The sequence below is a fragment of the Sprattus sprattus genome (genome assembly GCF_963457725.1).
Source record: "Sprattus sprattus genome assembly, chromosome: 12".
In the NCBI taxonomy this organism is placed as follows: Eukaryota; Metazoa; Chordata; class Actinopteri; order Clupeiformes; family Clupeidae; genus Sprattus; species Sprattus sprattus.
Window position 1 is genome coordinate 27,114,344 of NC_137910.1, and position 22,912 is coordinate 27,137,255.

General features: G+C 40.5%; 2 protein-coding genes across 2 annotated transcripts in view; one reads left to right on the plus strand and one right to left on the minus strand.

Moving 5' to 3' along the window:
* Window positions 1–1,542: 1,542 nt before the first annotated feature.
* On the minus strand, window positions 1,543–4,207 carry znf503 (zinc finger protein 503). The gene is made up of 2 exons (XM_080849067.1): window positions 3,613–4,207; window positions 1,543–3,212 (listed from the first exon to the last, which is right to left on the minus strand). The coding sequence occupies exons 1-2, from the start codon at window positions 3,865–3,867 to the stop codon at window positions 1,791–1,793; spliced, it is 1,677 nt and encodes a 558-aa protein (XP_080705193.1). The 5' UTR covers window positions 3,868–4,207; the 3' UTR covers window positions 1,543–1,790.
* A 4,123-nt stretch (window positions 4,208–8,330) lies between these two features.
* The window catches only part of lrmda (leucine rich melanocyte differentiation associated), a 205,665-nt gene continuing 191,083 nt past the window's right edge, over window positions 8,331–22,912 (plus strand). The window contains exons 1-2 of the mRNA XM_080848765.1: window positions 8,331–8,479; window positions 8,906–9,006. Coding sequence (XP_080704891.1) covers window positions 8,438–8,479; window positions 8,906–9,006 — 143 coding nt within the window. The 5' untranslated portion in view covers window positions 8,331–8,437. The remainder of the gene's footprint in view (window positions 8,480–8,905; window positions 9,007–22,912) is intronic.

Here is a 22,912-nt window from a genome sequence, read left to right on the forward strand (position 1 = left end):
TTCATGTCTTTGGAATTGAGAATAAGAAACTGTAGTTTGCAAGAACACTACAGAAGAACATTCACAATTCATGAATTACCTTTCTTTTGAGAGTTTCGTAATACTGCCTCTTTAAAAAAAGCCTGCAAGTTTTTATTTCCCTTACGCGAAATTCCTCTTAATGTGCCTTGCCCATTTATTTAAAAAAGAAAATTACAGATTAGTAAACGTCAATTTATAAACCAAATTAATTCAGTGTCTAGCCTACCTTGTGTAGACAATTCGTGTAAAGTTATAAACTGTAAATTGAATGGACAGTAATACAAATAGTAAACTAAAATGTAAAGAGGTAAAAAAAATAATGAAACACCAGTGCAGGTAAAAACTCTCAAAACAGATATTAAGCGATACAGCTATAGCTTGGCCTTCAAGAAAAGCACCATAAATATGGTCTTATTCTCTCTCTCTCTCACACACGCACACAAACATACAAATCAGGGCCTGCATTGTTGTTTAAGTTAAGAGCAACCGTAGATTTGCCTTCGTCGTGTTTAGTTTTACTGACTAAAAAGAAAATGTAGGTGTTGAAAACGACTATTGGAAGCCTGATATTTTATATTATTATATTAGGTAGGTTATATATACTGTCTAACCTTTATGCCAAAGTTACGTTCCAGTAGCTTACAAAGATTGGGTTACCTTAAACGGCGGTCTTTTTTGAAACTCCAGTTTTCTCAATTCTGCAACACAAGTATACCACCTTTGCCTACAAATATAGTCAGTTTAGTCTTGATGGTTGATGTTTTTTAGAGCTAGGTGTCAGCGTTATCCTATATAGGCCTATTTGGAGAGGTACATTTAGACTTAAGGTATAAAATAAACACAACTGTTGATTGCACTAAAACGAAGTCACTGTATGTCTCAAAGCTATCGTTTCCGTCTTTTGCAAGGGAGTGTGCTTCTATACCAAACAATAACGCCCACTCAATTGCTTCCTATGCATTAATATCAACCCATCGTGAATTTATTTCAAAATAAACTTTTTTAGCATAAAATTTGGTTTTAACTGTTAGTCACTTACTTTGGGAATTTTTAAATATATTCTATAATCTGGTTCGCTTGAAACTTGGTGTTGTGATCGCACTTAAATAGTCCTGCGAACGGTATGCTATGCCGATAATCGTCACTAAATAGCCTACCAAACCGTCCTATAAAGAACATTTCCCCCAAAAGGAAGGCAAGCATCTTTAGAATGCACTCATCACTAACACGGCCAATAACCAAAAGTGAAGTGTATTTCGAAAGCGATTTAAATAAATAGCTTTTTGAATTTATAATGCTTGAGAAAACAATAATTCTTAACGCCAGACATGGAACAGAATTGTTTCTTATTTTTCCAGAATACATACAAAAAAATACCAATTCTCTTTCCATGGTATACACCTTAAAAATAACGGCAGTTTAAAATGATGTGGACAATTTGGGATTTAAAAACAAACATGCATGTAAATGATATCCTCTCAAAGAGACATTAAATAAGAACGTACAATACAATCATAGCAATTTCAAAATCAACATCGAACCAAACGCTCCTATTTTATTAGTTTTCTACATGTTTCACTTTACCTACAGAGCTCAGTTTAACGTAATGCACTTTGAGTTGCTCAAATATTTTAATTTGTATTATTGTCTGCTTTAAGCCGACATAAATAAATACAGTGAGTCCTTGGATCCAGTCCTTCGGTGGAGCGTTGATATAAAAGTCTTTTATAATTTTAATCTGTATATCTATAAATTTGACAAAAGTCTTTTTACTGGTATCCAAGCGCTGATGCTGTTGTAAGTCTTTGACCGTACAGTGCATAAGGAGAGTAGTAGGGGCCTGTGGCAGCAGGGACTGGGACTGGAGCTCCGGTTGGCAACGGGCTCTTTGAGTACGGGTGGTAGCGACTGCTTAGTCCTAACGCGTGATGCGGACTTCTCAGGGCCAATGTCCCGGGACTCCCAGGGGCTCCTGAAGGTGGCATGTGCATATGGCATGCCATGGCTGCTGCCGCGGCACTGGCTAATGATGATGAACTAGGGTAACCAGACATCAACTTATCGGCTCCAGTGAAAGCAGTGTGTGTCCTTAGGTGATTAAGCAGTTCTTCGGATGACGAGAATCGCTTGTCACAGGGTCCATTAGCTGACACCCAGTTGCAAACATGTGGAAGGGGGTCGTTGGGAAGCATGAAACCATAAGGATACAAAGGGTGCCCACCAAAAGATGGCGGCGAAGAGTGTACACCATGTAAATGGTGTGTTGGATACATCATTTGGTATCCGGACTTCAAGGCGTTGGCAGCCGCAGCCGCTGCAGATTCGTGTGTGCAGGAGGCACTAGCTGCACCAGCCAAGTGGCTGGCACAATGGTAACTTAAGCAGTACGGGTCTCTACAGAGACTAGCAGACATCATAGACGGTGGAGATGCTCCGGCCAACGGGCTTGATCCTTTACTGCAACCAAGCGAGCTGGCGAGCTGTGCGTTAACCAGGCTCCCACCATGTGACAGAAAGTGCTGGGGATATCCAGCGTAGGCCCCATGTAAACTTCCAGGGTAGGCCATACCAGCAGGTGGCAAGGGGAAAACAGTTTGTCCAGGTTTGTAAGGGGAAACCGGGGCTACGAGTCCTGATCCCAGGACGGACGCAGAGGAGACTGTTACTGTTGCGGACTCTGAGGATGATGATTTTGATCCTGCCGTGGTATCCTGGTGATGGTTACCGTCTACGCTTATTCCAGAACAGCGATCGGTTATCCTGCTGTGGTTAACACCATTTGATCCCGGGCTATCAGATGAGCCACTTTTATTACAATCTGATTCTTTCTTGTCGTCTCGATCACCAACTTTCCCCTCTGATGGCCTCGGAGATGCTGAAGTGCTGGAATTCGGGCTGCCAGTCCTTGGAGTAAATGGCTGGCAGGTGGCGCTAGGCACACGGAAACCAGACTTCTCTCCACTTGAACCCCCCGAGGACACATCCTTTTTATCTGATGGTTTAGAATAAGGTTTGAAGCTAGATTTGTCGTCCACGCCAATGTCACTCATTTTTAGAGGACCGGACTTTGAGTCTTTGTCGCTAGATCCATTTGTTACCGATGAAAGTTTGGAAGACGGTGGAGGATCCGGCTTACCGATCTGAGAGCATGTTTGCGCAAGCAATGCAAGCGGACTTTTCTTGGCATCAAGCTGCGAAAAAAAAAAATAACATTCAAATTCCGAAATGGGTAACAGTAACACGAAAATAAATCTATACATATAGAGGTTTGCCCATAGTGAAACTCAGTTTGAATCCCTGAGCTATGCGTGACTTAGGTTAACAAATGTCCGCGATCTTTCTCGCCCTTTAAAGACGGCCAGAGCTTTGCGGTTGGTTCTCTTATCGTTCATGTTTATAGTATACAAAATGAGTAGACAACATTGGGTTGATTTGTAATACATTCATACATGTTTGGGTCTATGCTAAAATGTAGGAAGAGGGTGGAATATAATATGTATTCAAAATGTACTAACAGTTCAGGGTTCTCAGCGCAATACAGGAAATATCAGGTTATACTGAATAATATGACTATTGAAATTGACATCTTACCTCGATTGGACTAATTGGTGTCGATGGCAAAGGTTGCAGATACTCTGGGTGCAAAATGTGTCCCCCTCGTGTCGTAAGCATTTTCAAAACCTTGATGGGTAGCCGACTAGCTTGCCGTAAAGGGTCCGATGGAGGAGCCGAGTGGATAAAAGGCTTATTGGCGTTCGCGGAGTTGCAATTCCGTAAGTTACGGTTGTCCCAGGCTAAATCTGTATCAGTATTTCTTGGTGTAGAGACCGAGGGCGATGTGATCATGACCCAATTCTCTCCCGATTTGTTGATAAGTCATCTATCAGATTTGCAAATAAATGTTAATAAAAATAAATTAAATATCTAATTGCAGTTTATAATCCGTATGGCCGATAGCAGTCGGCAGTAGGTACAGAGGTGCAGTGCGAATCTATCGCCGATCCGAAGCTGTGTCTTGCTCCACAGGCATAGTGCGCCGTTTCTCTTCACAGGTCCGTGCGCTAGTCCTTCCAAACCAAGAACTGGTAGAAATTTTCACTTCAAAAGCATCTGAATTAGTCCGAGATTAAAGCCTTTGCCGCCTTCCAATCAAATGGGACCCCGAGGTGATTGGAGGGTCAAGGGGATGTGACGTTCTCCTTTCTGCAAGCGCTTCTATTTTGACAGCTTGGGGGAGGAGATTTTTGAGCAATATTTTTTGTGTTGTACACGCCTCCGTCACTATTACTAGGAACCCGTAGACTGCATCCTCTAGGTGCGGTCTTTTATAGACCTACATTTAAAAGACTCGAAACATGAATGCCAGACTTTCAAATTAATCAACTCTAGCTGAGCAGGGCTAAAGAATATATGTCATGAACCTAATTATAAAATGCAAAATGCTGCCTTCTTAAACCTGCATGCAAATAAGAGGGACATTGATCCCTGACTGTAACTCACCTGTAGGCGTTGAATGCTTTTTGGACTGAAAGCTGTCTAACCCTTGACGATAAAGTTTTCTTGCAATAAGTTACTAAAGAAATAGCCCAAAAATATGAACATTTATTCGGGCACTAAATGATTCGCCCCCTGTCTTCCGCTTGTGTTTCTTGCAAAAAGCAGCAAACAGAAGATCAATCTCCGTTTGAATTCCCCAATCAGACAAGCGTTGACAGGAGCAGACCAATGCAAAGATAGAGGGATGTGAATGTCACATGTTTTCAGTATAATATACACCGCCCTTCTATTTCTATCTCCACCCCTCCGTCAACTGTCAATTCTGCTCGACCGCAATCAATCAGTTATTTGTCAGTCGCTGTCAATCTACCCTTGATTTATGTCATCTTTTGTTGCTGATTACAAGCCAGAAATGACTAGAAGAAGAGCAGAAAGAACTCAACATCTCATTAGAAGAAAGTGATCTCTGTGACATTTGTGTTCATAGGCAATTTTGGCGGCTATAGACTAAGAATATTCTAGGTTCAGCAAAACGTGACTATTTTGGGGGCTCAAGCTTTAGTCGCCAGTTACCCGATTTAATTTGGATCCTCACTCGACTCTCTCAAGGTCCGTAGACTCTACCACTGAGTTTTCCCTGCGTGAGAACTTAGAACATCACAGATCATATGTAGAAAATTAAAAACAAAGATATATTTTCCTGGTTAAAAAAAGAGATGACATATTTAAAGTAATTTTCAGACTTTTAGGACAGGGTGGAACCCAGTATACGAATGGTTGGCAACTTGTCGGTCAAAACACAGTTGGTTAGAATAGAATAGTATTGTAGCCTTGCCTTTAGGTGTGTTAACCTGCACAAAACCATTATATAACAACGATTTATTCTCGAATTTATGTTGGAAATTCGCTTAACCTTTTTTTCTTTATTATCGATTTGGACTTGTAAATAGTCTAATTTATTTGGCGGTAGGCTAGGGTAATGAGACCGTTTTTGACAAATAGGCTACCCTACATTTTAAAGCAAATGGCTAAAGTTAGGATGCGGGTCAAAGGATGTCGATTGTAGTCTATTTATCAGCATGTTAGGCTTAATGCCCCGTTAACTCTTAAAAGATGAATCAGAATGAAGAACACAGCGATGGATGCTCCTATGTCAACGAATAGTTGTTCATGAAATATGTCACAGGCCTCTAGATCATTGGCCCGTCCTGTCATAATTCACACAATTTTATAAAACATACACGTTCATAAACGTTCACGACCAAAGTTAATACATGTTAACACTCACTCCAACTCAATGTTTAATCACTTAGTAGGCCTACATAATTTATTTCATTGTAGAATGACAAGGGATTGAGAAAACAGAAATGGCTTGACAGACGCTTGAGAAGAGAAGTTTAAAATGCCTTGAACTACTATTCACCGCTGAGATGAGTAATCAGTATTGAGGCTCCAGGGCAATCGGGCAGCCTTTCAATGCGGTTTGCCTTTCATCTCAAACGGGATGGAGGCGCTCAATTAAAAGCCTATCAGTTTGTAAGTAAATCAACGCCTATCAAAGTTGTCACATCAAACAAAACGATTATTATTGCAACCCGCCTCCCCCATTAATCTCCCTCTGCGGTAATCCGCTTGACAGGTCATCTTGGAGAGCAAGAAAACCTGGAGTGGACAGTCAACGAGGTGACAGAAGTGTGAACAAATATTATCCGGCCCAGAACACATCGCTCTACAAAAAGAGAAGCAACACTTTATAATTGTTATCCCATGCTGACTGTAGCCTATCAGCTCAGTTTAGGCCTAGGCTACTGGTAAAATATTTTAATTTGATAAAAGTTAGGCTATAAAAGTTTCAGTTTTGTTAATTGTGTACAATAATTCCCATAACATGATATATCACTAGGTCAGTTTATTTCAATGGTTTCACACATCTTTTTTTTAAAGACTCCTTCAATTAAATATTGGTTATAGTTTTATACCCTCTATATAATTGAATATTTTCGGTCTCATTTCAATGTATCCTTTTAAGGGCTCGTGTGCCATATTGAGCTCATCAGAAGCCCAACTCTGATAACTATAAAACGTTGCCTCCTTGCAGTTGTATTACGACTGTCAGCTGGTGAGACATAAAGAAACACAGGCTTCACTGCAAATAAAGTGAACTTGTACTGCTATAGGCTAATAGGCCTATATACTACTGGATTACGTTTTTTTTCCTTAACCAAAAGGTCTCTCGAAAGTGTCATCGTTGTCAAATCGGCCGTAATATCTGCAACTTTAGAAAGTCTGGCAAGGCAGAGTAGCCCATCGTTTCACAATATGCAAAGATGCATGATTGATAACAGGGTTGCTGTTTTCTGCAAAGCCTGTCAGTGCATGACACAATACGTGAAATATTAGGGCAGAGAAGGGCAACCATAAATATCCAACGTCAGGCAAAAACTCTCTTTATTGTCTACATGACAAATGGGCTTCTGCACCAGACACCAAATACTCGGTATTACCCTTAAATGGGAACACATTTTGTGGCCATAATTCATGGTATTTAAATAGAAAGTTTTAGATGTCCCCATATATTTCACATCTGCGACATGCTTATGAATCACCCCCTGCATACAAATACAATTATTTACAGCGCTGCGGAACCTTGTGGATGTGGACTTTCAGCTCATTAGCAAAGTATGGGTTACTGAACTAGGTTCACATTAGCCGTTATATTATACATATTTTACATTTTAAATATTAGCTTGGCCAGCTCTGTTGGGAGAACTTTTGTTTCTCAACGGGTAATACTTTGCAGATCGTACACTCAATTATTATAAACATGAATAGGTAGTTGGGTACCGACACCCTGATTTAGAGTCGGCTGCAGTTCTCCCTTTGCGTTGCATTCACATTGCCTGTCCAACTTCAGCGTATCTAACAGCAGTCGGAACGATGATGGATATCAGCTATTGACGCTGTGCAGTCAAAATCGTCTCTCGAGTCACAGATTACTGCTAGTGTGATAGGAATTAAGATATTTCGAAAACATATCATGCACAAACCAACATGGAAAAATACTCAGAGGGAGACCACGGCAAACCGCTTTACCTGAAATTAGTCTAACGCGCTCCGACCGATCGTTAACAGATGATGTAAGAAATATAAAACCAAAACAACAGTCCTTTATTTTCTCGTGTGGCACTTGAACCCCGTCACAACAGCACACAAGTTTGCAAGGGAAACTGCAAAACAAATCTTGCCAAGGTCTACGTTGAAAATCAACTGACCGCTGTGCGACTCAACCTATTTCTCACCATATTCTGCTTCCGCTTGTAGGAGGGATTGCGATGACGTTGTTCCCCAGAGTTTAAACCTCAAAATTGACCAACATTTAAACTACAAAGCAGACGCCGAATGGTTATTCATGATGAATGTTTCAACGTAACGCAACACCTAACAACATTGTTTTAAAAGAGCGGAACTCTGATGAAATATGAGCGAAGAACTGTAGTTCAACGGTAATGGTTGAAACAGGCGCATTCATTGTTTCCAGACTTTAACTGTGCTGAGAGAACTCTTTCGACACTATAATCAACCTGTCAACATAACAGCAACAGTTACGTTTGTCAGTAAGAGTAATATAACCTATATACATTTGAATGTGGAGGTTTTCAGATATATTCCTAAGTAGGTCATGTGTACCCGCGCGTACCAGCAGACACATCTAGCAATTTAAGAGTGGCGCGTGGTTCATTCAAAGATCAGCTGACTTGAGCATGCGGAAGAAGTAGCAAATCGTAAAGTTGTGGAGAAGAGAAGCCAACAACACTAACATAAACTATTCGGACATTTAAGATTTGAAGCGCACGTAAACAGAAGACCCTAGCTGGTTTAACTTGGGGTTTATTGGGATATTCTGAGCTGTCACAACATAATGGCATACAACGAGTCAATGGTCGTGGTCAGTGGAACGCAAGTAAGTTTTGAATAAATCTTAGAAACTAAGAGTATTATTGTGTTGGTGATTTCTGTGAGTAAACACGACAGCGAATGACAAGTTTCTTGTGGATATGTTTTATTCAACTTGGTAAAGAAAAAACGTACTACAATATGGAGTCTTACAAGTCATGTGACCCTGACACTTAATGCAAATGCACTAAGAGGTACTGAAGAGGATTAGTTATTATAGTTCATGTCAAGTTTTAAGGTAAAATGTAAAAATATAAAGTTCCAGTGCTCTACAGAGGTGCTCACCCAAAAGAACGATACATATTAAGAAATGACAAAAGCTGACTGAAATACCAATCAATAGGTCTGACCTAGTGCTGTATGAACAGCAATGTTGTCAAATATTGCATTGGCAACTAAAGTGCATCTTGTCACTTTGTTGTATCTGGAACAGGTTTCTTGCATTGGACATGACTGTGAGGACATCCCAGGTTTTCTTGGAGAAAGATTTGGGGGATTTGCAAGACGGTTGGATCTCAGTTTCAACAGATTAAGGTAAGAGCACAATTGTGTTATGAACTGGTGGATAAACAGTAGCCTTGCCTTTCCAGACCTCACATTGGGACTCTTGTGGTTTGGACATCCTCCTAAGAGATTCAGGTGCGAGACACTGAGAATGAGTGTTGATTACAATTCTATCAACAGCATCGGCCACTCCTCATAACCTTTTGAATGGTAGGACAGAAATCTGCCACACCAAGCTCTCATCCGTTGGCTGAGAAAAGAGCAGTAAAGGCAGTCATCAAGAGTCTGTGATGGCCGTCAGTCAAACAATGCAGACGTGGGACCAGTGAACTCCTTTGCTACGTCACAAAAATGTAACTTACACAAACTTTGCAGATAAGGTAAAAGCTACCAGGTGACATCATGGCCACATGCTTTGTTTACTTTAAGGGCAGTTGCCTTTGGTGGGCCTGTAATGGCCAATGCATGTTGAATCTTTATCAATATCGGCATGTTACGCTGCAAAATGAGTATGCCTTTGAGATGGCAAACATCACTGTGCTCATCATGTCTTTCATATAGCAAAAGCTGCATGCTGTATCTTCAATGGCGAAACTGGTGTGCTGTAGAATTGACTAGAGGACAAAGTATAGGTGTATATGAGACGTAAGGCAGGATACAAATGTTTCTTATTCAGTTAGATAGACCTCTCAGTGTTGGTAATATGTCCCTTTGTCCCACACAATCCCACATTTGGGGGCCTAATTTCAGTGATGGGCAATAAGCAACGAGCAAAGCAACAAGCAAATAGCAAAGTCTGCCATGCATGAACTACAGTTCATTTCATAACAAGGGACACCTTGAAGGCCATTATCTCGCTTATACCCAAGTTGCCACATGTGTTTTTAGGCATGCATGTATAGCCTAAAAAGGAAACATAAAGTTCTATTTAAAAAGTGGGCAACCTGTTTAGTTCATAGTACCAATTTTTTTTTTTGTTGATTCCAAGGATAATGTTGGGTAGCTTGCTTGGTTACATTTGATTGTACTGTTGCTAAGCTTGATAGCGGTTTTTGATTCTGCTGACTAGCTTGCTAGTTATTCAGATAACATTTATTATAGTAAACCGTTTAGTAAGCCGTTATTTAAATGGTCGTCAGAGTTACCTTTCAAAGTTTGGAGAGCATTTATGTACAATGGTGATTCACTTTTGACTGGGCCTACTTCATAGGTTATTCGTTATAGAGAATAAATGGACAACCTGCCAGCCAATAAGAAAAGAGTATTTCTCGTCTCTGGGGTATAAGCACACTAACAACGAGACAAACAGCCACTTAACCAGTGACTTAAAGCAGTAGTAGGCCTAAGGAGTTTTGGTTTAAAACTAGTGCGTACACTAGCTAAATAGCATGCAAAAACCATGCGAACACCACCAACAGCCCAGTTGGCACTGATAAAAGCTTGCTAACATGCAAAATGGGGGGTGGGTGGTTCCGTCCTACGATACAGAACCTCATAGTGCACATCCTGGATGACTAGTGGGAATGACGGGTGTGTTTATCTGTCCTTCTCATGAACACATACCATCAAAATTTGGAGATGATGTCAAAAACTAGCTGCTTATGAAGACATACCTCAAAAAGTGGCAAATTGTTGCATAGTGTTGCTTTTGAGAGATGAAAGATATTTCAGTTTCAAATATTTTCAGGTGTCATTTCAGGTGTCTAAACAGCAGTAGTAGCTCACACTGAATTAGTAAATGGCTGAAAATCTTTTCTAATCTCTTCTAAGAGTAGTGCCTCTTCTAATTTCATACTCTTAGAGAGTGTGTCTCCGAAAACATATACCGTGTCCTGTGTCTACACAAAATGTTTGGCACCTGCAATCGGAAATAAGCAATTTTATTATATGGCAACGACAGTACGAGCATTCTGATTGGCTAATGGGTAGTCATGCCAGCCGCGCATTGACGTTCTAGCCGGTCTGCGGTCTGATAAGTATTCTTATTGCACACCCCATCAATCTTAAAAATGAGTGATACCATGTACCAAGTACTAAACATTACATCCTTAAAAATTAGCGATATATCAACAGCCCTGAGCATGTATTGATAGAATCAGGACTCCTATTATGAAATTATCTGAGAACAGGAAACCAGTGAATGTCGTGGTAACATGACAGTTGACAGAATTTGCAAACATTTTGATATCGGGTAATACTTTATAGGACTTCAGAAGCAGCGAAAATGTGTTATTGAAAGTGATGATGAAGACTTGACTACTATAGTTTGAAAACCTTGCGTTTAACTGTAAATTAAAGCCATTTAAGCTGAGCCCTGTTGTCCGTTTTCTATTGATCATTGTAACTTGAAGTTAGCAAGTCATTGTTTGCTAGGCAACACCTGAAACACTGTGTCGTGAGAAGACTTGAGAGCTGAACAAAACGACATGTTTTCTATTTACAATTACCATTTATTTTCAAAGTAATTTTTTTTGAAAAGAGCTTAAATGCCATATAATAAACAACTTACTAACCTCAACCGTTCGATCATACAGGTATATCAGACTTCGGCCCTGCAGCATCAACCTCGCTATCGCTCGGTCGATATTTACCTGCATGACCTCACTCTCGGCCAGTAAGTAGTTAGTATCAACATGATATACAAAATATTAGATAGCCGGATGCAGGGGCGGAGATCCCATTTCATTGCAGGGGGGGACAATACATGGGAACATTTCAGAGAGTAATTCCGGGGGGGGGGGGGGGGGGGGGCATGAAAAAAATTGCTGTCACGAGAGCTAGCATAACTTAGCTGCTAAATACCGAATTCTAACAGTGACAAACAGAAATTCAACGTCAGTTTTAAATTCTCTAAACGGCAATACATGTCCTAACACACAACATCTACTCACAGACAAATAATGATGAAAGTTCAAACGCATACCAAGGCTCTTCAAGGAGGAATTCAGCTGCATGCAAACTAACGTCTTCTCTAGTGCCCTGCGCAGCCGTGACTGCGGAGTCCATGAGCCGTCCATTGAGTTAAAACTAATAAAATCAGATCAAGTTCCCGTGATAATCTCCAAGAAGTCCGGTGATATAAAATGAGGTGGTCCAACCAATATATATAGCACTTGTTGTCTCAAAACATCTCACTTATGGTGAGGTAAACTCACTTTCATTAATCCAGCCTACTGATTTTTGCTTAGCCTCCTACCTTGATTTAATTCTTTTTATTCAGACTTTACATAACTTTCATGACCAAAAATATAAATTGGCCAGCTATTTAATTCGTTTTTTTGTTCATAAATTAATGTAGGATGGTTGCAAAGCCTCATGGGAGATGCCTTTATCCAGTGATAGTTGGGAAATGACTGACCGGCTGTCAGAGAGAGAGAGAGAGCAGGTGAGAGAGAGCAGGTGAAGCGGACCTGATGGAAACAATGAATGTATACATATTCTCGTATTTTTTATTCTTTTATTTGTTTAAATCTCGAGACTGTAGAATCAATAGCACATTGGGTTAAGCGTAGGACACCACGCCAGCGACCCGGGTTCGCATCCCAACTCTGGTGACCTGACAATGTTACAAAAATATATATATATTTTTTTTCAATTTTGTTGGGGGGGGGACGTGTCTCCGCCCCTGGTCGGATGTCTCTTGTAAGCTCCAGAGTGTTGAGGATGAAATAAGGGTGCCTTCATGTGCATCTGCATTGATAACAACTGAAACTGTGACTCTCGGTGCCTGTCATGAAGTAAAATGCCTCCTCACATTAAGTGCACTTTAATGTGTGCATTATGCACCTCAGTGTGGTCTGGGGTGTCATCAAGGCATCAGAGGCCTCAGAGCACAGGACCCATGCTGAGCTCCATTATTGGGCTGATCAATAAACATTACATGTTAATGCACGGCAGGTCGCATAAAAGATTCCTTTGACGGGACATGAAGAATCACCTTGTGGCAGCTGGTATGGTGGATGCCATTTCAACTGCACAGCTGGCAAAGTTGATCTGACAAGTAAAAGAGGAGAGATGATGGCTGTAAGGTGCTTTTGTTTCAGACTTCTTTTCTTGACCTGTCAGGCCGAGAGGGACTCTGAATGGGGGTCTCTTTCTGTGATGTGGAAATTGTGGTCTTGAAGCATTTATCTGTGCTGAGAATTTGGATTCCTCCACTTAATTGATTTGCTTTGCACTTGTGTCTGTCACATTAATTCCTAAATTCGCCACTGGTCCAGCATGTCACATCTAAATGTATGGGGATCAGTGAAGTATGGAGAACAAAACTGCCCGTTTGGAAAACAAGCTGTTGCTGAAAGTATCCATATAAAACTTACAATTAATTAAGAAATGTTGGTTTGTTCTTTGTTTTGTTGTGGAATTTCCTAGTGTTTGTGTGGTAGGAATAATCTGCAATATCAGCAATTTCCCAAGCTTTTGAGTAATTCAATTGTGAATTATGAGGATGAATTGACACATGAAGTAATACACATTGGTACAGTGCTTCTTAAATACATATTGGATTGGTAATGGATATATAAAGACATGATATGCATGATATTCTAAGATGAAATTCCAGAGGATGTTTCTTGAAGACCTATCGATTTTAGCGTCTATAAATCAATCTTGGTATAGATAAGTGACATCATTGCATCTTTTCTGAGCTTCTAAATAGATCGGTTCACACTCTTCATATGAGCTATGCAATGTCTACGTATATATGGTTTGGTGTTTTTGGTATGTGTGATAACTTTGTGATTGTATCTGTGTTACTTTTTGATTTGGCACAATCCTTAAATTGTAAATATAGATTGAAAGTTAAAATATAGATTGGACAGGGGATCCTACATCCATGTAAGTGAATTATTCATACTGATCATATCTCAGTCATGTGTTATATTTGCCATATCGCCTGTTACCATTAGCAGTCAGAGTGGTACATTTATTATTAGTATTTTTGACATTGAGAGAGGGTTTATGTTAGGGCTATGACAAGTACTAAAAAGACGTCCTGTCAGGTTGTTAAGTGGCACTATTCACCCAACAGGCTTCATGCACTGGCAGACCCGACATTGCACTGAAAGTTCAAGGAAATTAAACTTTGACTCAGTAATCCAGTGATCCAGCTCATATAACAGTTACATGACATGGCAACTAAGAAAAAAACATTTCCACAATTTACCTCCTGAATCATGTAGATAGCAACTAATTAGCAGGACTGTGTCCTGCTGTGTAAACTACATGCTCTGATGCCTCATACTCATGATGTGTCAGTCAAAAGAATGGCAGCTATTACATTCAGTTCCAGTTGCAATGTATTATTTTGGGAGATAGATAATTTTATCATCTATGTATATTTGTAGCCTAGCATGTTGTTTTGCTTGGTTGGGTACCTGTCTGTGGGATCGGTAAAGCAATGGTAGAGTGGGAGATTTGACAGAAGATGGCCATCTGAGTGTCTGATGCTGTAAAACATTACTTTTGTAGCGAAACAATATAGTACCTTCATTTTCTAAACCAGAGGATGTTATAGTTTTCAGTAGGCCGAGGGTACTATGGAAAGTAATTGGCTACTTTTAGGAGTGCTCTTAGTTAGCATTAGGTTATTAGCTTCTGACAAGTTTGGGCCCCTAGGTAGCACTGTGTATTCTGTAATGTTATTTGCCATACGATATGTGAAAATAACATGTTAATTATTTTGGTTTGCATTCTTCTTTACACAGAGATGATGGACTACTAATGTAGGGCAATTCATATAGTTGTGTACTGCTAACAGCTTGTTTATGTGTATATGAGTTTTGTACTTACCTATCACTGGCAGACGTGTATCCGAATATTGACCAACATTGGAAGCTACATCTAATCTAGTCTATATATCTGAATTTCATTCAAGTCTTTGCCTCTGTTGTGAAATGACAATGTAGTGTAGTGTAAATCAGTCCTAGTAGCAAAGGGGGAAAAGTTAGCGAGGGGAAAACATTGTTGTTCTCCATCACAGTGAGCTTTTGAGAGTCATATGATCTCTTGAGTATAGGGTTGATTTGCAGTGTGAAATGCAATTTATAATCGGGCATGTGATCACTATAATAAAGTGAGGATGTGGCCTATCCCCTCCCTAATTACACAGGGAGCCGGAGTCAAACCCTAATAGACAAACATCCTGTTCTGGCAACAAATTCATATGAAAATGGTCTAAAGCCGTTTTTTTAACAGCATACAGCTGAATGCCTCGAAGTGCTGCAGTTGTATCCATCTACAATAGCATACAACCTCTTGAATATCATATACATGTGAGGGTATCACTTCTTGTTTACACAGTACAATTTTAAATGCTGTACAGTTAAGCAACAAAAGGATGCTCACTTCACCAAGATTCATACATGAAAATAGCATTCAGTGTGCCTCTTAAACCCTACCTGCACCAAAACCCTGAAACAGAAGGAAACTCATGCAGTACTCCTCAAAATGAGCTGGACTGAGCGAGAGTGAAAGACATCAGGTAAGTTTGAGATGAAGGTGATTTCAAGGCTAGCCTGTCACATGTGTCTTCTGCAGCCAAGCATTGTTTCCCAAGGTGTCCCATCAATTTGTCAAAAAGCGTGAAGGTGAGATACATACAACTGGAGCAGCACGAGGATATCATTGTCTTGTCGGCTTTCTTTCACATCACTAGAATCCACTGAGAACTGGAGGAAACGTTTTCCAGTCCAACTGGAAACCTGGGCAAACCATCACTTGTTTCCACAGATATTTCACTAGCTTCACATTCTGTCACACAGGCTTGTGCATCCTGCTTATTGTCATGCCATCTGTGATGTACTAAAGCTTAGGGATTGGCTTTGAAATGTGGTCAGTTCAGGTTATCTTTGTTTTTTTGCTCTAGCCCTTACAGCTTGGATGCATTGAAAAGCATCCCTTTGTCTTCCTTCGTATTGGGTTGAGAGCTGTGAAACTGTTTGCCCAGTCTTCAGGCATTATGCTGGCAGCAGCAAAATATACACCAGCTATTTTATTGATTTACCATCAAAGGCGTGTACACATGTTTGAATGATGTAAGATAATACAGAAGGGTGGTTGGATATACCAGCCTCATATTTGTTATTTATAACACATACTTTACATTCATTGTGGGTGAAAAACAATATATATCGTGATATTTTGTAAGAGATATCACAAGGTGGAGTGAACTTGATTAGCAACTGACTTGAAAATGCACAAACTTGCTATGTATTTTCTGACATTTTCTACTGGCAAAAAGCATCCATGTCAAGCTTTTCCTCTGCAGAACCCCATCTTGCAGTTTTGCATTTTAATGACGAATCAGGTATGCTAACAAGCATTTTCAAATGAAAGTGCTTTCAATCTTATCCGGCTGTCACAACCAAGTGTAAGTAGCCTGATGAAAAGAGAACAAAGAAGACAAGATGGTGGCTTGGTACATTGTGAAATGAAATAAAAACCTTGTTTGGCCTGTCAGCTGTGTCATTTTATATTCATATCTAAGGCACATTATAGCAGTGCTTTGCAGCTCATGGCTCCGTCATCTGTCTCTCTTGATTCATCATGGGTTAGACTGGATTCTTCAAGTCCCTTTGTGTCAACACAGAAAGGCTCCTGTTCATTTACAAATGAGTGTCACAGACATGAAGTGGTCCTTTTTCATCAGACCTAGGTAGATTATTGTATTGGAGGGGCCTACTATTGGCACAAGCCAGAATGAGGCATCACCATGTCAATAAATGGGAAGTGACAACAGCAGAAGAGGTTTTCATTGTCTTTCATTTTTTAAATCTATTTCAGATGCTCATATATGCAGATAATATGCAAGTTAAAAGAAAAGGAGAACGTGAATCATGTGAATCATGCCCTTAAAGACTATTTTGGAACATGAGGACAACTGTCTTTCTTTGATAACAATATTTAATGACACATATCTGACATCTTTTCATTTATGGCCCATGTTAGCAGAACATCCCTAACAGTGTTCTACCTTTAGTGTACAGCATAATAGTGTAAGAATAGTCTTTACCATTTACTTGAGACAATATTTCATTCCCATTCGCCTTTTCTCTGGTTTATCATAACGTTAAAATTATGAAACCACTCAATGGTAGTGAGCTCACAATCACATTATACAGAGGTGCATTAGTCTGTCTGCTTGCCCCTAGCTTAATTCTAGCTTTTTTGAGGACAACATTGCAGTTACTACATAAACAAAGCCTTGGTACATCACAGGGGAAACCCTGGCCAAGGGAAAAGCTCTCTGTGGCTGTGCATGCTAACAAAATGGTACCAGAGTTGATCCAGCCAGCAAAAGGAAGGGATCATCAGGTCCTGCCAAATTTGTTTTGAAAAGTCCTTGCAGGCAAGTTTTGCAGTCTCTGTTTTGGTAAGATGACAATCTTGTATCTGATAGAAAACATTTTGCTTTCACACACTGCAGCCAAACCACAGCAAATATGGTCCTCATTAAAGGCTCTCTCTGTTGCCTTGCTTGTTGAACATGAGCTGAAGTGCAGGTATTAGTGCTCCATGCATTTTAATATGTAGACATAAGCCTAGCTTTCCCCACCTCATAACCTTTCTTCTAAGGGTATCATGTGGTGCAGTGCCTCCTGTAGATTTTATACTTGTACATCCTCAGGGCATGCATGTGCTCTTTGCATTGTTCTGGCGGTACTGGGGGACTGTGCTTTACCTAGGAGCTCTGGCATTCCCTTCTACCATTTACAGAGGGTTACAGTCAGAGGGCTCTGCTTTTTTGTGCGTTAATTACCGTTTGTTATAAGCTTGTTTTATATGGCTGAATCCTCCCCCACCATTTAGCACATTTTCTTTTGGGATGTTCTTTGTTGAAAATGTAACATTCACTATAGTGATTAAGGATGACCTCCAAGTTATTGTCTACCATTAAGGATTGAATTAGTCCAACAGTGTAAACAGAGCTTTATGTGATGCCCCTATGTAATCATTCCTCTGTATACAGTAATCATAGCTTTTATTCTATTCTAGCTGTGAAGTGTGACTGAGTACTCCTGGACTTACTCCTGTTGCCGACACTCAAAAGTATTTTTGACCGACAGCCTCTTTTGCACAGAAAACTCTGAGAAAGCAAACAGAATCAATCTTTTGCATCTTTGCTCACCATTAAATAGTGCTCTTGTGGGGCGAGCCATATCCACCCTGTCAGATCTCAGTAGTAAAGTTCCCTTCAACAATCCAGTATAAATCAGTATTTCACAGTTACAACATAACAAAAGCCCACTGATGGCTATAGAATTATCAGTAAATCACTGTCAGCATCCCCATCAGGCAAGCACTCTTCCAGACGTTCCGCTCCCCAATCTGAGCATATCTTAGGCTGTAGGGACAGAGGAGAATGGAACATCTTTATGTTCTTTTTGTTCAAATTAAATATATATTGGGCACCAATGGCATTCCTTTTATAACTGCATCCCCTTTTTATTGTATATCCAAAGAGTGATGGCGTGCCTGTGACACACTGATTTACAGCCCTTCAGCTTTTTGTGGCACGGCTTTAGAGGGGTGTGCTGACATAGAGCCAGTGCTTTAGAGGGGTAGAATAAAAGCTGACATTTTATTGGCTTTAAGGACGAGCGAATAGGAAGCCCAGTCACATAGGGGAGAGTAATAGTTTCTGTACTTTATGTTTGCTAGCACTGCCAGCTGTCACGGGGTCCTCTCAAATGGAGGGGAAATTTATTGGGTATTATTTAGAAACATGTCAGTGGTAATGACTACAGCTATGATTTCAATTATCACCCACTAAATATAGCTTAATTCACTACGTTTGTGGACCTAATGAATGGTCCCTGACATCATTTTTCAAAAATTCGATACCATGCTATTTTAATATTTTATGTTGACCACCGATTTAATTTTCCTCTCTCGCATTTGGCATGTGGCAGAGGCCGGTCCCTCATGTGCTGTTGTGCCGTCAGCGTTATGGAGTTCAAAGTCTTCCCAAGAATATATATTTTTCCATTGACAGAAATCCAATTAGTTTTAGTACTCAGGCTGGCTGAGTAAAAGGGCTCTTAAAATCTACAATATGTTTCCTTAGCGTTTTAGCAGAGCACAAACTGAGTGATGGATCTTTATAGGCTGACCTCATGCCGCCCTCTGAGTGGACAGTCTCCCTTTTTTGTTTTGACATATTTAGAGTCCTAGTTTTTTTGAAGCTGTACTCTGTAGAATCACAGAAGTTGTCTTGTAGTTGACTTTTTGGAAGATTCTTTTCAGCACCAAGACTTTCTCCTCCTACATAATTAAACTAATTTTCAAAACTTGAAGATGAGCCCCCAATTGTTGCCTGCAGACCATGTAAATAGAACTAAATTCAGCTGTACGATTTATTGTGTGGTGAAGAGGCATTTTGTACAATGGGCCGTGTCTACAGGTGGGCTTGGGTGGGCGTTGCTGGGTGATCTTTGATTAAGTGATTAGCCAGCTAGCTAGCCAGCTCCAGGCTGGATATAGCTGATGTTTTGCTAGTCACTGGAGCTAACTTTTTGGTTATAAAATAGTTTGACAGAAGGCTAACACAATTCATTTGATTTAGCTAGCTAGGTAAATCCTCCAGCATAGATAGGTGGCTCATTGAAAAACAACCCCAGAGCGTGCTGCCTCCACTGTGGAGCCCAGCACATCTACCAACACTGAGCAATGCGTTACTGCCGCTGTGTCATCCACTAAATCCAGACCTACCTTTTAAAAGCTTAAGTGCAGGTGATCCAGTCATTTAACAAACATCATCTTGGAGCTAAAAGTAGCATGCAGCCTGTGTGAAACAGAACATTTCTTTATACTGCTTAGCTTACTTATTTGGCTTCTTTTACCTTTTATTGATGTTAACCCTAGCTAGCTATCAGTTGCATTCTAGGAGTTTTATATTCCTTTACAAAAAAATAGCAAATAAAAAATAGTAAAAAATATATAAAAATTAATAATAATAAAAGTTATATTTAATTGCATCTGCTAATCGTATTGGTTCTATCATAGGCAGAACTATCCTAGTTCACATTCAAATGGCCGTCATACAGGCATCAAACCAAAAAGAGCTCCCCAATTTTCCTCATACATATACATGCTTATCATTAAATCATTTTCTTCTTACATACATTTTACAGAGTTTAATTATGTTTTACTTTTTCACTGAATAATAGCACCAGACCCTTCACCCCCCCCACACACACACACAAATTAAACTATGGCCTTCTTCACATACCCCATTTAGGAAAAGCAATATGTTTTGTTGTTGCCCACCTGAATAATCCAAATGCCCCCCCAGAGATGACACTGTAGTAACACCTCTGTTTGTAGAGGGTGTCTGCAGGCAGTGAGGATCTGAGTGCTGATGTAGAACTCTATACAGAACTGCTGCCAGTGCTGTTGGGTATGTCAGGGTGGTAAAGCTAAATCTGTGTTCGTTCATGGCTCACTTCCAGTTTACGTTCTCTATCACACAAAGCTATCTCTCTGATTAATGATGTAAGCAACTCTGAGGCATGGAACTTATTACAGCTTTCAAGCAGAAAAGGAGATAGAGAGGGAGAGAAAGAAAGAGAGAGTGCCATACTTTTGACTTCCACTGGACATTTCCCAAAGGCAAAAAAGGTTCGTTGTTTGGAAGGGGAACAAAGGAGTACCCCTTGGTATTGCTGTAGCAGTTTGGTTGCCTCAAGATGATCCGTCTCCCACACTCTCTCCTGGAGAGTAGAGCTGAAAAGTGAAGACAGATACACAGGCTTTATCGTGCCAGGATTTGAAAAGATGATTGCAGCTCTTCTCATGTTTTCAGGTTAAGGGGGCAATTACTTTTCTAGGGGCATTGTGATGGATATTGAGACTATGAGAATATATTTTGCCACCATAAAACTCAATATGAATCCTGTCATCTCATATCTACTCCTCTAAGCATGTGTCATTATAGAAGAATACTTGCTCTAAGGTTCAGACAAATGGCGAATAAAACAATAGGTTTGATGTCAAAGTCTGGGTTTTTGTTTTAGTGGTGGTGTGGAGTGAGGTACCACAGGGCAATGTCCAATTTGCAAACCTTTACCGACTCAAAATGGTGGCTATTTTTCCATCCCTTGCCAAATACCAAAGGCATGCATGGTTTTAACAGCTGCAGCACATTTTGAACACAGCTGCAACACATTTCCCGTCCACATTGCTAATAAACTCCCTCGCATCTCTCTCAGGCTTCGCCAGCAATAGCCGTGACTGTCCCTTAAACCGCCATCTTCATTAGCAGATATCAGTTGGATACACAAGGCCTCAGGGGGATGTTTACATAGGCCCCCTGGATTTGAAACAGTCTGATGCAGGGAGTGCTGTTTCAACAATATGACACGCTAAAGTCTTAAACCATTATGGTATTTAAACACGGCATCTGTAAAACACACCTCTCCCTCATGTCATCACTGGTATGCTTATGTCAGTTCTTTTTATATGGCACTGACAGAACCCGCTCCAGCTAGCTGCCAGTCGCCATGTGTATGTGGGTTGCTGTGATGGGACTCTTGTGGGCGTTTCTGAGGAGTTTGTGGAGTAAGCACTTGTTGTTTACTCCCGTTCTCTACTATCCCTCTGTCATTGTCCAGACACACCATGATATTTAAGGGTCTCCCTTTGGAGCTGCCATTCTTTTTTGTTCTTAAGAGAGGAGTCATTTATTTTCTCTTATTGTGTGGGGCCTTTGGTCTGTTCAGCTCCATGCCTGAACACAGACACAGGGGCTCCAAAGCACAAACCCAAAAAGGAGGAGGAGGAGGAGGAAGGAGGGCCTCCTGAGCATGCTCTTCACAGGCCGACTGGGCTGCCCCAACACGGAGCTGCACTCTTCAGATCTGAGCAGCATTTGTGTGTCAATAAGATGAAAGGCTTTCAGGTGAAATCCTGTTACCTTCCACTGCTGCAGGATCCCTCATTGGCAGCGAGCTAAAAGGGAGGAATTTCACAGCCTCTCTACATGTGACATCTGTTTGTATTCCATCCAGTTTGGGAAAGAAATGCAAAGAAATGTGTGATTTGACATTTCATATTCTGCTGTGTAGTGAGTTGTTTTGCTCTTCTCCTAAAACATTGACATCTAGTAGATTAACTGGTCCCTTGCTTGAAGCAGTATTTATGCAGTGCACTGTTGTGAGGAATGTAAAGAACATAACATATCCAGACATACACAAATCATCAGCTGAAACCCCATGATTAGTTCACAGTTCTTGATCTATGTTGGCAGTGGTTGTTTACCAAAGAGCACACATTGCTTGGATTTCATGCATATTCACTGTGAATCCATGACCAAGACACGGTCTTTGCGTTTGAATGGAGATGCTGTTCTCCACTCCCAATAAGAAGTCTCGAGAATGTTGAGGCTTCAAAGGTTGATACCAGTTCAACTCAGAGGAAAGAGCTCTGACCCACCATTTGGGTCAAGCAGAGTCTCACTCTGAGAGTGACGAAAGCTTGCTGTTGGGCTGATTTTTCTCCTGTTTCTCACCCTTAATTTGTGGATTGTTTACCTGTCTGTCATCACTAGCTGCACATGTGCTTTGAATTGATTGAGGAGCTTTTGTACGGTGGGATGCTGTGGGCTGAATGAAATCAGATACATGAACAACAATGAAATGAAGGAAAATGTATCATAACCACAAAGTAATTAAATGAGAGCGATAGCTAAAGTAAATGAAAGTGTAACTGTATTTTATATTGATATAGCCTCTCTAGCCATATTATGAGGTGACAGCAGTAGCTGATTCTGATTGACAAACTGTGGGGGTGAAGATCAGATCGTTGCACAGTGAGGTGCTAGTAGTCACACACGGTTGGCTCTGTGCAGCGATTCTGAATCCGTCCATGGGCCAGGCAGTTTAAATTAATTATTAGTTTTATAGCAAACCCTCAGGCCTTGCTGAGGCAGCTAATCCCT

What these genes read in the sequence shown, in the direction of transcription:
- znf503 (XM_080849067.1), bottom strand. Translation starts at nt 3,867, where the DNA reads ATGATCACATCGCCCTCGGTCTCTACACCAAGAAATACTGATACAGAT. An exon ending in CACCAATTAGTCCAATCGAG is followed by an intron (nt 3,213 to 3,612) that starts GTAAGATGTCAA and finishes TTTTTTTCGCAG; the next exon opens with CTTGATGCCAAGAAAAGTCC.